The 15,731-nt window shown below is 34.2% G+C and overlaps 1 protein-coding gene across 2 annotated transcripts; it reads right to left on the reverse strand.

Moving 5' to 3' along the window:
- Positions 1 to 3,449: 3,449 nt before the first annotated feature.
- Positions 3,450 to 11,130, reverse strand: LOC130739847 (TOM1-like protein 3). Of its 2 annotated transcripts, none has more exons than XM_057592283.1 (10): positions 10,963 to 11,130; positions 10,368 to 10,514; positions 9,469 to 9,547; positions 8,600 to 8,698; positions 8,376 to 8,489; positions 7,896 to 8,041; positions 6,217 to 6,298; positions 4,847 to 4,932; positions 4,577 to 4,759; positions 3,450 to 4,370 (listed from the first exon to the last, which is right to left on the reverse strand). In XM_057592283.1, exons 2-10 carry the CDS (start codon positions 10,475 to 10,477, stop codon positions 3,791 to 3,793), a joined length of 1,479 nt encoding a protein of 492 aa, XP_057448266.1. In that variant the 5' UTR covers positions 10,478 to 10,514; positions 10,963 to 11,130; the 3' UTR covers positions 3,450 to 3,790. The 2 variants fall into 2 exon arrangements, with proteins under 2 accessions (XP_057448266.1, XP_057448275.1); XM_057592292.1 differs by having other exon boundaries at positions 10,968 to 11,123.
- Positions 11,131 to 15,731: the final 4,601 nt, after the last annotated feature.

Below are 15,731 nucleotides of genomic sequence, written 5' to 3' on the forward strand. Positions count from 1 at the left end.
CGGTGAAGCAGGTCTACTCCCTCCGTTTCAATATATGTATCTAGAAAGAGAAGAAACACGCATATTAAGAAATGCAATTAATATTGTTAACTTTTAAAACTAAATTATGTTTTCCTAGTTTGCCCCTCAAAGTGTATTTCTATCTCTCCTCGTTTATTGTTTTCATAGGGGTATTATATGGAATAACATCAATTGAAGCAACATTGAAATTCTAAGTGGACAGTTATTATGAAACAAATATTTTTGCTCTAAGTGGACGCTTATATTGAAACGGAGGGAGTACATTTTATCGGGCAATGGATTTTCAAGAATGATAATTTTGACTTCCATTATTTAATTCCTAGAAGTATTACAGACCAGCCGGTTCGATAGGCCTGACCGATAATCGGCAAGGTGACCAGTTCAGTCAAGTGGAAAAACCTGCTTATTTTAGAATCGTATTAAACTGGCCAAGAACCAGTTGAATTGTTCCTAAAACGATTTTAAATCGGTACAAAAAGCTAGGTTGAACGGATATGTCTTTATTTTCCCTTTTTTGCATTTTATAAATTTAAAAATATATTTAACAATTTGCTATTTACTTTTATCATATAAACTATATAAGATGAATAATCTATAATAATTTACAATTTTAGTAGTCTAAATTTCTTAATATCTTGTGTAAATACATTACATATTATGATAAATATTAATATTATATTTAATTACTATCGGTTCAATTCCAGTTGAATTTTTGAACCTAAATCATTGCCTTCATCAGTGACCGATTTGGTTTTCTAAATATTGTGATGGCTTATTTAAAAGGCTTTGAAATTAACGTTGAAAGGGTTTCCAGGTTTCAGAACTCGGTATATAAGAATCGCTTTCACATTTTAGAACCAGATACATTAGGATAGCTTCCGGATTTTAGAACCTAGTACGTTGAATTGCATTTAAAACAGCTTATGAAGTCTAGAACCCATTACATTACAACTATTTCCTAATTTTAAAACTCGATAATAAGAAAACACAACCTAACATTTTGTTTGTTATGTAGTGTACATTGAAGTCGCATATCTAGAACTTTTGAGTCGTGGGAGAAATACTCACAATATTTAGGAATTGAACTTTAACTACTTACTTGCTTATGTGATGAAGTGTTGAACCACTACGCTAACCTACTTGATTTCGCGGATACAATAAACATGCATACTTATAAACATTAAAAGATTAAAGGTTAGTGGGGGCAAATAATTATACACACTATGTATATAGTATGAGAATTGTTATTCAGACCCCCCACATCTATTTTTACCTAAAATAATTCCAGAAACACAAAAATACCCCTGTCAAACGCACTTTGAAAGTGCGACCCCTATCACACCTAACGCACTTTCAAAGTGCGATTGGTTGCAGAAAAAAGAACAATTCTAAAAACGAACTGTAACAGCAGAAAAGAGGAGAGAGAGAGAGAGAGAGAGGAGAAGATGAAGGTTGTTGTTGTGGTGGTGGTGGTGACAGTGGTGGTGGTGGTGACAGTGTTGGTGACGGTGGTGGTGGCGGAGGAAAGAGGAGAGAGGGGAGAGGAGAGAGAATGTGTGGATTGAGTGAGGAATTTTTATAATTTTTTTCATTAAGGGCATTTTAGTATTTTTGCACTTTAAGGGGAGTTGAAATAGATGTGGGAGGGGTTTGAATAACAATTTTCATATAGTATTAAGAAACTGTTAGAGAACAATTAAAATTTTGTGGGAGCAATTGACTCATAGGCCCTAACATGGATTCGTCTCCCAGACTTTTTTTAACTAAACACATTCATTAAGAAGAAGGATCATGCATCGAAGGCATTACATCAGAGTGAATCAAAGGGAGGACCCCAGTGAGAGATCCTGCATCCAAACCATAGTAGCCAAAGAAAAAGAAAGCTTAGCCAACCTATCCACCACAACATTACTAGTACGACGATGAAAAAAAAAAAACTAAAGAATCAAAACTAGCAGCTAAGTCACGGCAATCCTGATCAGCTGATGCCAAACCTCAAACAGCTAAAAAGTAAAAACAATCAGACTCCAAACAAACTTTACGAAGTAGACATGAATCCAAACATTAAATACCCACCATTGTAGTTTTGTATTGTCAATCATTGTGGTGGTGACTAGCATTACTCTGATCTCACTCTAGTTTTATAAAGTTAGTGAATAATGATATAAACAATGTTCAAGAATCAAATGTTAGCTATACGTTGAGTACATGGGTAAAGTATAACCCTCACTACTAATAAAATATGCGAGTACGGAAAATTGTTGGGCTTGCATGAACCTAGCTATGTCGGCTGTTTATAGTAATTAATAGCAAATCGTTAGTGATGACACGAACCAGGAAGGTTCCTACTCTAACTTTATAGTTCATACTTGCAGCAAATCTTGTGTTCATATATATATGAATATATCACTTACCACTTCTTATGCAAACTCACTCTCAATTACACTCTTATCAAATTCAGATTTGCCTATCTCATTCTCATGGAAAAGAAAACGGGAATGGAATTGGTGCATCAAACTCAATTAGCTGCACACAAGAGCTATAGGAAAAGCTCATTCCCTCCCGTTAGAGGAAGCATCAAGAGGAAAATATTACTCTCCATGTGTGGAAAGATAAAGCAGAGCTTCAGCCAGCACTTCCTTGGTTACCTGGTCAGATGAACGTAGCCATCATGTTAAACCAGTAACATGACGTGTTTATACATATATATGATATTCCATGCATGTTCTGTTAACTACCTCCTGTGTGTGTCTTGCCATAACAAAGTCTCATGGATTATGTAATATGGATGTTACATATTGAATAAACTAATTGCTTAGTTTCATGTATCGTCACTCAGATTCTGACTCCAAGATGAGGTCATCACGCTCTATTAGTTGAATAAGTATATGTTGGCACTTGATGTCCAGAGAGAAATGAAAGATACATTACTATCGTTTTCTAATTACTGCTTTTATCAAGCAATCAGGTGTCAACATGAGACATGAAATCGGTTGACCTGAGGCATAACAACAATATTGCTTAGTATAACGTAAGATTCATAGGCTCTAAGAAGTTCATGGTAGTTTGGAAATGTACTAATGATGGGCCTACTGATGAGTTTTATAGATGAGATGCAAAGGGAAATGGACCGAGAGGTTGAGCAAAGAGAAGTCTCATTGCAACAAATCATAAATAAGCTTTCGGTCATGCATCTGATAAAGATGAAGGAGAGTCTCAAAATGCTTGACAATAGCATAGAGAGGGTTAAGCATAGCCCTTAATGGAAGATGATGCCCCCCACCCCTCTCCCTCTCTCAGATTTTAAGATGTTTGGCTTTAGAATTAAATGCTGAGTTGAATTGATAGATAAAGACAAAATCAATTATGAAGAGAAGTTTCCATGAATAACTTCCGAGAGTTATAATTGATTATAAGGAAAGAGAAGCTGATCAAAACATACTATTAAGAGATAGCCACCACATGGTTTTTTAAGTGAAGTTTTCCAAAGGTTCTCAAACTCAATTCACCACCCCAACTTGAGTTTGAGGCCACTTGAGTTACAAAGAAATATGATCTCATCGAAAACATGAGCCAGCCATCAAATTCAGTATGAAACATATACATGAAGATATGCAATTTATGTAAAAGGTATTAACTGAACTAAATACACGCATGGACAAGTCATATCTGAAGGTTCCTAAACACAGCCACGAAATGGTCGCTTCACTGAGATGAAGCAAAATAAATTCATAAACTATACCAGCATAAGCAATACAAACTTATTATCTCAATATGAACTATTGGGCCTGGAAGATGAAGAGGTTTTGGATTTTGCAAAATCAACAAGATCTTTGAAAAGGGCATCTTCAGGCTTCTGTTGTTTGGGTGGGGTGGACGAATTCAGAGAGAGATTTTGAGTTTGTCCCACCAAGCCGTCACTAGAGGAACTGGATCCATTACTAGAATGAGATCCACCATGTTGCTCAAAAAACTGCTGTCTCTGATTATGCTTTGAAGGCGGGGGTGGAATGACGACAGGAGATGGTGTGTCCCAGGGAGCTGGAGGCAGATGTTCTGAAGATTTGTTCATAGGAGATGGTTCATCATACACAGGCTGTTTGTTAAAAATTAGTGATGCGGTAGGATTGAGGCTCGAATCTAGGGGAACTGCTAATGAAGTTGGTTCTGAGTTTTCACGGGATCCCTCTGCCTTGTACGCATCACCGCTAAGGTAGTCAACCGCGCCAGTGCCAGAGTAGACTGGTTTCCTTGATGCTGGTGGTGGGGGGGAAAATGAGTTTACCCTCCCCGATTCTGCCTCATCATAGGCTGGTTTCCGATTCTGTGCATTAGTATCTCGAGATGACCTGAAATCATGGTATCTTAATGTTGATTACAATAATAAAACTTAAGAGAAAAAGAGAAAGACAAGGAGAGGGGAGGGAAATAGAGGATTTTGTTTTCTTTTTCATGGTGACACATGGGGATAACGGATAAGTATAGTATAAAGAGTATAATGTAGCAAATAAAAATGTCAGCCATTGAAACAAAACATAGAACTTAGAGCTTTCACCTGGGGGCCAGTTGAGCAAAATCATCTTCGGACTCATCATCTTCATGGTTTACGTTTACAAGAGGCAGATCAGCTTCTCTTGCACCTGAATTAGCAGTTCCTTTTGCGATATCATCATGTCGGTCGAGTACTCGCTGAAGGCTGTCATTTAGTGCCAATCCCTGACTCAAAAGCTCCTCATCCCTGAAAATGAAGCAACACAAGCAACCATTACAGTTCGTTCATCTTAAATGCACAAAGAAAAGAAATTAGTCATGGCAAAAAACTTACGTAGTATTATTCACAAGAAGCATTACACGCTTTTGGTAAGAACGACACTGGTCCACAAGGTCAACTATCACTTCGTCCTTCACACCCTGGCATATTTTTTCCAGAATGTTAAGAAATAACTGAATAATAACATATTGTCATGACAGAATTTCTATGAACAAAAATATTACATATCATAGCAAGGAAAGCATCAGGTTTGCATTATAACTTGGTATGCATTTTCATATGTCTAATATGTTCTGGACCCTACTGCCCGAAACATTTTCACATCACTTCATATGAAAATATACTTCAGTCCTCGGACCTTCCACGGTTAAACCAATTAACCAATAGCTTTGGGATCCATAGGTATGCATAGTTAACCATCAGGGATCCATTCAAAGCTATGAATGTACCCTGAGTTTTTTCATTCTTTCATATTACGTAAATTGATGTTTGATGTTTGATTATTAGACATTTCCATTACAAGATCTTTGTACACCAATTATATTATAAGTAACTTGATGTTGGATTGCTGCCTTACAAGGGTTCTGAAAAATCATGAATGATCTCAAAATAGAACAGGGAAATATGACCTCTCCGGCCAAAGATTGAATAAATGACTAGAAATCCTTGGAGTCACGGAGAAACTTAGAGGAATATCAGCTTAAAGACTAAATTCATCTGAGCCAGCGTAGAAAAGAAATAATAGGCATACTTCTTTAACTCTTCATCAGAATCTTACTATAATTCTCATAACTACTTTCTTAAATCAATTTGATAAAAAGGCATAAATCCCATATCCAAAATTCCCTAGTGCAACACAACAACGAGCAGAACATGAAAGTATGGATGCAGAAGTACAATGACTCATAATTCAAAGTATTGAAAGTATACTTTCCATCTCTGTTGCATGGGTACGGCTGTTTTGGCCGCGTACCCGTACCGGGTACGTACCCGGTACCCGGTACACTATGGGTACGTACCCGGTACCTACCCGTTCCAAAAAAAAAAAAAAGGTTCCTGGGCTCAAAATAACGACGTTTTGCCCCCTTTTTTTTTTCTGGCTCAAAACGACGTCGTTTTGGCCTTTATATATTTTTTTCCTGCTCAAAACGACGACATTTTGCCTTTTTTTTTGCATAATTTATTTATATTTAAATATTATATATATTTTATTATATATTATATTTAAAAAAATATGCATATATCTAACGTACCCGTACCCCTATTTTTTCAAAAATCGCGTACCGCGTACCCAATACCGTACCCGTACCGGGTACCGTACCCGTACCCGTGCAACACAGCTTTCCATAAATATGAAAAACTAAACAGAGGTACCAGCATGAAGCTAGCACAAAAAAAAAATAATAATGAAAAAGTAACATCACCTCAGGGTCTTTAGGATTCAAGGCGCTAAGCATTTCCGTCAATACATCAGCTAGTCCTTCCGCATTTTTTATCTCCAGTAAACTGATTATAAACAAATTTAGTTAGAGAAGGATAAAACAAATGTGATAAAGAAGAAAAGTACCTAAGAAAATCCTAGAACTGGAAATAAACAAAAGAGAAATATATAATAAAAAAAAGCTCCAAAATCCCCATGCATATATCTTTAAGAGAAAGTCCCCTAAATAAATTTTAATCACTTGTATATCTTAAACCTTGAGCCAACAACTAGGGGAGCTCATACTCCTAACTGAACCAGGCCAGCGTGAGGGATGCACCCTCAAGCTTACCCCAAGAGGAACTTGAATATCCTAACTGTTCAACCCAGAAACCCCAAAAAAAAAATCACAAAAAAACATGATATGCCTGAAGAATTAATTTGGTGAACGTTAGATCCTACTCTGCATTGATTAGAAAAAGCTTTACTACAAGATGTCATTCTAAAGTTAGTCAGGAGAAGTATCCAAATGGAGAGTAACAATTATGGAGGTAATGGCGCATCAACCAAGTACGCTCATAGAAAACTATCAGAAAGTTTAATTCTTCTATACTTTTTAAACCATATAACTATGATCTTCATATTTAACTGGGTGTGAAAACTTAGAAACAGAAAAATAAATAATAAAATATAACATTGGCATAAATTGTAATTTCAACATGATTGCTTCACAGATACATAGGTTAACATGTAACTACCACAGGATCAGTTATATGTTATAAGTAACTCACAATAACCACATTTTAATGATTAAAATAGAATTAAACAGGGAAATGTTACGAGCGAAGGCACCAGAGGCAATTGAACAGATTCCAAAAAGGTACAAGGCAAAGAAAATATTTAACTTCCATCTTGATAGAAATCATTGACCGCATAAATGCTGACAGCATAGCATCATTATTATCAATGTGACATAGGGTATTTACACAACAAAGTTCAAAAATAGCACATTAACTATCTTGGTTTCATTATATTATTTTTCCTAGTTTAAAATTTCATGGCAAATTAGGCAGGTTTCTTACCAATGGTGAACTGCCCTGAAATATATATCCAAGTTACCGAAAATATCATTACATAGCAGGGAACTTGTGCAAAAATGTGTGAATAAAAAAAATTTAAAACCAATAATATACAGAACTCAATACTATCAATTATAAGCATGCCAAAAATCCCCTAGCAGGTTTAGCTTGTGTAGAATTTGTCAAACTGTAAAGAGAAGCAATGTAAAGAAAAGACAAAGAGGAAGAAGAGAAGCCGAACGCACTAGAGTCTAGAGATTACATTGTGAATAATTGACTTGATTGAAAGATAAAATACTTACCCATATTTATAGCAATGACTAGACTCCTAATCCTAATTAAATAAGGAACAATCTAAGATATCTTTTTCATATTTACTTAATCAGATTCCTATTCTAATTAAATAAAGAATAATCTAAGATATGAAAAAGATATTATATATAAGATATCTTTTTCATATTCTAACACTCTTGTATATAATTGAATTGCATAAGATGGGTCCTTAAACAGCATGTTAATTTCTCACATATGTCGCATGTACAATAACACCGTTAGCCCCTAAATATGGATTAGAACATTAAGAACGGGATGAAATAAACAGCACCTAAGGTCAGATGCATCTGACTGGAGAGAAGCCTGAATAGCAGCATCTTCATAATCTACAGCAGAATGAAGAATCGGCTGAGTTTGAGCAGGCGTGAAGAGTGGCACACTATCCTCTCCTCGTGGAGGAAATTCAACTCCAGCAGACTGGTAATATCAAAAGCAAAAACTTAATGATAAATTAGCTTCGAACAGTAAGTGCTACTAAATTGTGTGTTTAAGGAAGTGGGTGTTTCCGCAATTGTTTGCCAAAACATGAATAGTGCAAGTACACAGTTGTATACAGCTTGTGCAACAATATACAGCTTACTGAAAATACAGGAAAAATAAAATGATGACCTATAGCTAATTAAGTTTAACATATCACAATACAAAATGTGCATCAATAGAAATGTGAATGCATATTAATTAACAGTATAATTAATGCTTGCAAAGTACAAACTATCCTCAGAAAGTAACAACTAGATTCACGGGCTATCACCTTTAGTTCATTATATGCTGCATAGTATTGAGGAAAAACTCCACTTTGGCCTCCAAACGCTTCTTGCCATGTATCAATTAAAATCAGTATCTTCTCCCTCACATTTAAGTCCGGCTGTACAATTAAATAAAAGTGCAACAGTCATAAGTCTTCCGCTTTAAAGATACATTCACAGAAGGGCATTAGTGAAAAAAAAAATTCCAGGGCCTAAATTCAATGAATACCTTCTTCTTCACAATCTTTACCATTTCTTTTAAGATATCCCGCTCAATGATCTGCTGAAATACATTTTCACCACAATTTTTACTAAGGGTCTCCAGAACCTACAGCAGATATGAAGCACCACATCAGATAATCACTTCTTCATTACCTCCAGCACAAATCTATGGATAAGATCCTTTTAAAGTACTTTATGTCTAATATATTCAAACTAGAATACAATAAAAGACTATCACTTTGAGGATTTTTACATAACTTACATGTGAAAAAATAATAATTACACAATTTAACCAATGAGATGTGCTAGAAATACACTTTTTATTATTGCTTTATTCTGTAAGAGGGTGTTGTTTTCAAGTAAACATATTCCAGGGAACAGACATGTTGAGAATGCATACTCTCATATATGTCAAGGTTAAAAGAAATTATTCCCAGGTATGAAAACTAGACATTTTTCCATGAAAATGGTTGGCAAAGATACATTCCCACATCATCAGAATAAATTTTCTGTAAAATCTCAATAATACTCACTTTCACCCGCATATCCTCTTCATTACCCACCACATCCCCAAACAAAATTTCTCTTGAATTCATAGGAGTATCATTATCACCACAAAGTCCTGGGAAAGTATTTCCTTTTGGAATATATTTTTATAACTTCAAACAAACTCCCTGAAAAATGTCACTTTAATTACATTGTGAATAGATCACTTTTTAAAGAGTGAGCTTTTTTTAAAAAAAAAGGATCAATAATAGAAAGTGTGTTAAAAAGTGTATTAGAAAGCGTTTTCCGCTAGCATTCCTCATTAATTATTATATCGAAGTACATGAAATATGCAATAATTATGCAAAAGTAGAAGAATATAATACTGACAAAAAGAGCCAGCAGCTGTGTTTTGGGACTTTTGCTGCCCAAACGCTTCTTAAGTATCTTCAATGCATCCTTTGCTTGCCTGCAAATTTGATAAGTTCACCGAAGAAGATTAAGAATGAGAAAAATCAAAATAAGGATAAATTGAATCAAAATCATGTATTTGAGATCCAAAACTACAAAACAAGGTCATATTTAAAAATAGTTTTATTACACTTCCACTCTTCCTATATTGATCAAGTTCTAGTTAATCCCTCCCTATTTTTGAATGCCAACTATAATATGTCCACAGTATTCAAATTGATACAACAAAATTTCTCATCTACTTCTGACAGTGTTCTATCCGTATTCAAGGGACCCTTTTTTTGTCAGCAATGATACAATAACAATAAAAAGCCTTTTCTAATATACAAACAATGACCCAGTATCTTATCATGAATCATGTTTAGTGACAGAATATTTAAACCCCAATTCTAACTCAATCTTTGGAATGTAGGATGATCAATGAACTTACTAAACCACAGTACAAGCACGTTTCAGGATAATATTAATAGTACGGTCAAACTAAGAAACTAGTCTAGAGTGATTAGAGAATAATATTCTGATCATCTTGCATTTACGAAGCAGCATGCAACGACTCTCCAAGCAATAGGCTTGTCTCAAGCACAAATAAGTAACAGAAGCATGGTTATAAATGAATAATGATAAATCAAGGTCCGCAATCATGATTTCGGCCGCAAGGTCAAGCCTTTAAAGGTTTCCAAAACCAACTGCGATTTCGACCGCGACAGCCACATTTGTTCACAATTTTCCAAAATATGAAGAACCGCAACACAACCACTTTTACCGCGACCACAATTTAAAACCTTGAACAAAAGCAAACCAGGATAACAGAAGAATACCTAGGATCCATATTAATGACATCACACAGCTCTATGTTGACTGCCCAGTCAGGACCAGTAAGCGCGTCACTGGTTGCTCTCTCAACAAACGCAGCTGCATTGTTAGCCATGTCTCTCCGGCTTCACTATGTAAAGTCCTTCACTTTTCTACAAACCCAGAACCAAAAAGTAACAAATCAACAAAATCACCATAGAACAAAACCAATAACATATAGTGCATGTACCAAACAAACAGTAGCTAGCATTTAACTTATCATAATCTATAATTTGAAATTTCAAAGCTCACCCCATCAATTTAATCGCAGGTAAAAGAAATTAAAATAAAAAAAAGATTCAATATTTACTAAAAGGAAAGTAATTAGAATCAGAATCAGAATTGACCAGAGAGCAAGATCATAATCAGAATGAAAAGGGAAAATTAACAAAAGGACAAAAGAGCAGATCACATGGAAAATGAATCAGGATTGTTTGTGGAAATTGATAGATCGAAAGATGAAAAATTAAGGAACCTAAAACCTCTTCAGATTCTTCATAGTTGAGTTGAGAGTTGACAAGGATGGATCATACTACATAAACGGTTTGCAGAGGATCTTACCTTACCTTAGTTGTTACGAAAAAGGAAGAGAAGAATTGAGAATCAGAATTCAGAAGCGATTCGATTCGTATAAATCAGAATGAAAGAAAGAAAAGTCAATTTGGGATGAGAGAAAGAAGAAGAGAACAACTAATCGTTCTAGACACTCCACGCAGTTTTATTGTCAGCGCCCCTTTTTCTTTTTTCTTCTTTTTTTGCTATTATCAATTTTATTTTTATTGGTTATTTATCTATTATTATCATTATTATATATGTCGACATTACCTAGGCTAAGGATTGTTCTTTTCCAATTGACATTGTCTTTACTTTTTGTAATTTTTATCTTTTCTGGTTTAAAAACTAAGATAACAACAACAGCTTAATGCCTCAAAGAAGGGGTGCTTGGAGCATCTGAAAACAACAACTCAATCATTCCAATTGAGAGTTGAATGTACAACAAGTTCATTACTCATTAGCAGTTTGGATGCCCATCTTAGCAAGGGCATTTCCCTATGAATGTTGTCAAATGACACTTTTTCAAAGGAGATGAACCAAAGTCTTGATGTTCCTCAAAATAGCATTATAGTGGTGAAGTGTATCCACCTCCTAAAAATGAGGTTAATAGTTAGAGGGGAATCAGAGCATACTAGCTAAAATCTTTTGGAAACTAGCATTCTTACAAAATAAGAAGCCCTTGATGAATGACCTAGTCAGCCTTTGAAATTTCAACAAATCCAATACTCCCATGAAAACTTAGGAGCCAAGTACAAGACTCATGAAAACCTAGACTACCCTTACTAATTAATATCGGATGTTAATTAAGTAAATAAGTAAAGTCTTATAAATATTAGAGTAACTAGTAGTTAGAACATAATTAATTATTTTGTTATGTAGTTAGTTGTAAGCTTACAGTCAAGAGTGTATCTTTTATGTGATTCATTTCATTCAATATACAAGTGATTCATATCTCAATATGGTAAAGAAAGCTCTATTGCCTAAATTATGATTCAACCATGGCAGCACCTTATCCCTACATGATCGAGAATGAGCAAGGTTGCCCCCTTTACATTCACCCCAATGAAAACTCTTTGATGATCTTGGTTTCATCACCATTATTAGATCATAGGTGGTCCACATCAATGTTGATGAGTCACCTCACCAAGAATAAACTAGGTTTCATAGATGGAAGCATAGCAGAACCGTCGTAGAACCATGCGATTTTTCCTTTTTGGCAACGCTGCAATACCATGGTCTTGAGCTGGTTGATCAGATCGATGAACTCAAAAATAACACATAATCATTTTTGCACGTAGAGAGAAAAAGTTGTGGATGTGTGGAAAGAATTGAAGGAAATGTTCTCTCAGGCAGGTCTTTTCTGTATATCAGAGCTTCAAGAGGAGATTTACACTCTCATACAGGGGGATTCTTCAAAGTGGCACTATATCACTATAATGAAAACCCTAATTGATGAATTAGAGGTATCAGAGCCCTTACTGGTACGTGTGATTCTTTGAGCAAGATTAGAACTTATATCACATGATCTATTTTGGCCGGGGATTAAGCGAATAATTCTCTGGAGTTCGCTCTCTAATCATGCTAATGAACCCCTTTCCCAACATTAATCGAGTCTTTGCCTTGACTGCTCAACAAGAATGTGCTATTCTATTGTGCAGCTAGTTGTTAGCCTACATAGAGTGTTGTGTATAGATAGTTGTCTATTTAATGATGTATCTTTTATCTAAATAATTTCATTCAATATACAAGTGATTCATATCTCGATTCTAAATTTTATCACTTTTAATTTAAATTTTTGGTTTGATATTTTTATTTGTATTAAATAGTTATTTAGTTTCATTATATGTGTTATTAATTAATTTGATGTTATTATGTAAAATAATTAAGAATTAAATCAATACAAGGATATAGTAAGTAAAATAATAATTATAATTAATATATTTTGAACTTTTAAAGTAACCGTAACTAAAAATAAAAAAATCTCATGTGTTAAAATTGAACTTCTCCTGCCTATAGTTTTCTATACTTATTGGATTCAATTTCATCACTAAATCAATAATTAGATAGTATCTTATATTATGATGTTATCTTTTATAAGAGTTTGACTCATTCATTTAAAGTGAGAAAGTTACTCTAACGCGCAAAATAAGTCATCACAACTATGAATAGTGACTACACCCTCCGGTCACTATTATAAGCAAAAATTAGTTTTTTAAGTTCATTCAATAAATGATGTATGTAGTCATTAAAATGGTCACATACATCATTTATTGAATGAACCTACAAAACTAACTTTTGCTTATAATAGTGACCGGAGGGTGTACATACTTTAAAAAGTCAATAAAAAACTTCAATCAATGGTAAAATAACTTAATTTTTTAAACCCACTTTAAAGACGTTAAACCAATTTTAAAAAAACGTTAAACCATGACGGGGGAGGTCTAAGGGTCAATCCCCTTGCTTGTAAAAAACAATCGCCACAACATGCAGCAGTTTACATAATTCTATAAATGTTGAGGTGTTTGTTATGTTCACCCATGAACTGATAATGTTTAACGTTTGGTAAGGTAAAAATAGGAATTTTGACTTTGGGTGGTAGTGGAAGAAATGACCCAAAGTCATAAAAGAGCGTTTTTCTTGATTCTGGATTGTGGATGCGATTTTGGCCATTTGGCTGACGAGGTGCCATTGGTACGAAGAATATAAGGTCAATGGACTCGTACTTGTTGGCTCAGAAATTTAGAATGAGAGAAAAACCATTGTATCTTCTATGGTGGGAATTGACTAATCAACCTACCAGTCAATTATTTTTTTGGAACTTTGTAGGTTAATATAAAATTGATTTTTTGTAAAGAAAATATCTTAAGATGGTTTTTTTTATTTCTTTCAAGCCAAACTCAAACCTCATAAAGCTCGATCAACACAATATAATTATTAAGGCCCTCTTAGGGAGAACTTATATGATAGTGTAAGCTTTTGTGCAAGTGTTTAAAAGAGCTTAAAATTATTTTTTTGTAAAAAACATATCTTAAGAAATACTAGTATTTACTAGAAATTAAACCCATGCGTTGCACGGGTTTTTTTTTAAATAGTAATTTTTAATTGTGATATTTAAATTTATGTAGAGGTAAAAAAAATGTAAATGGAAGAAGCTTTGGATTATCAAAATACATATAAATTATAATTATATTGAAGAAGTTCATTAAAACTTTATTATGCACTACATTTTTAGTATATTGTGCATATTTTTCATCTTTCTCAACAATAAGTATATTCAATTTGGTGGTGTTACTCTAGAAAACACAAGGTGATAACTTTACATAGTTAGTTATCACTGATATAATTTAGTTTTTCTTAATTATATTTATAATTACTATATTTATCAAATATTAAAATTTAAAATGCTTAACTATTGATTTTTTTAACAAATCATTAAGTAAATGAAGCATTAGAAAAATACATAATAGAATTAGAAAACAACAGAAGCCCTAATCAAATAAAAAAGCGGAAAAATCCTCAATCTAGTGGTGGTGAGGCAGCCATGTGAGGCATCCTGTAAAGCACGCAACTATTTGGAAGAAATGTGTTACATGGAAGGAGAACTGAATTGCACAAGCACAATCGACTGGAATCAAGGTGCGCATCATTTGCATCGAAGGATCTGTCTCCCACGACACCACCCACGTCGTTATCGCTCTGCTCCTCTTCATCGAATCCAAAAACCCTTCCAAACCCATCAACATGTACCTCAAATACCTGGTAGCACCATCATTGTCGGTTCCCTCTACATCCATGTTAAGTTTCTCTATTCCTATTTTCCCTTAGTCTCATTTCTTACAACCCATTTTGCTAAATCCCAGATAAACCTTCATTTTCAATGTTCTGATGTGTAAATGCCACGGTTTTGTACCCCTTATATATTTAGTTTCTTACTTATTGAGAACATAGTTGAAAAAGGTGCTTTAATAACTTCCCTTGTCAAAATGTGCCATTATTGTAACAATTTCTTTCACTCCATTGTCTTAAAAACATAAACTCAACTAAAGTTTCTAGCTACGTTATCATTTTCTACTCTTACAGGTGTAGTCAGTGTAAGGATGCTACCTCTTTTCTTATTTTTTCCAGTTCCCATATTTTGGAAAGTTAAGAAAAACAACTCATACTTTAGTTGGTTGAAGAGGCATATTAAAAAGAAAAACTAACTTGTTAGTTTCTGTTTTTCTACTTTGCTAGGTGTGCTTGATGCCACCATCTAATGTACTGGATCTTCCTTTAATTTCTTTTATACAATTTGGATTTTCAAAAAAAAAAAGTAACTACTTTTGGGTTTGGGGCATTGAGACCGCATGGTTTTCTAATTTTATGCCAGTGGCAATCCAAGCAAGTATCTTCAGTACTTATGTAATTGGAGCCAATTTGAAGTCATATTTTTCAATTGATTGAAATCTTTAAAATTTGTTTCCTATTCTCTCTTATAATTGTTCATTCATTTTATGGTCATTGTAGTTATTTATAGATCCAGATTTGGTGCTAGGGAATATTTTGAGTGGTACGTACTTCCAAATTTGGCCAATGATGTGTTGGTAGCATGAAGATAGAAGTTCTTTTAAAGTCACTTGCACCAACTTCTAAAGTATATTTCTATGTTGTTGGACATTTGCTCTCTTTGATGGATTGAATTGGGTTGCTATTTTTTTGTCCATTTTTTTGAAAGGAAAAATTCATATATAATAGCACAAGGGGTGCTATACCCAAGTACAAATAGGTTAAACAAT

This window comes from Lotus japonicus, chromosome 1 (assembly GCF_012489685.1).
Source record: "Lotus japonicus ecotype B-129 chromosome 1, LjGifu_v1.2".
Taxonomy (NCBI): Eukaryota; Viridiplantae; Streptophyta; class Magnoliopsida; order Fabales; family Fabaceae; genus Lotus; species Lotus japonicus.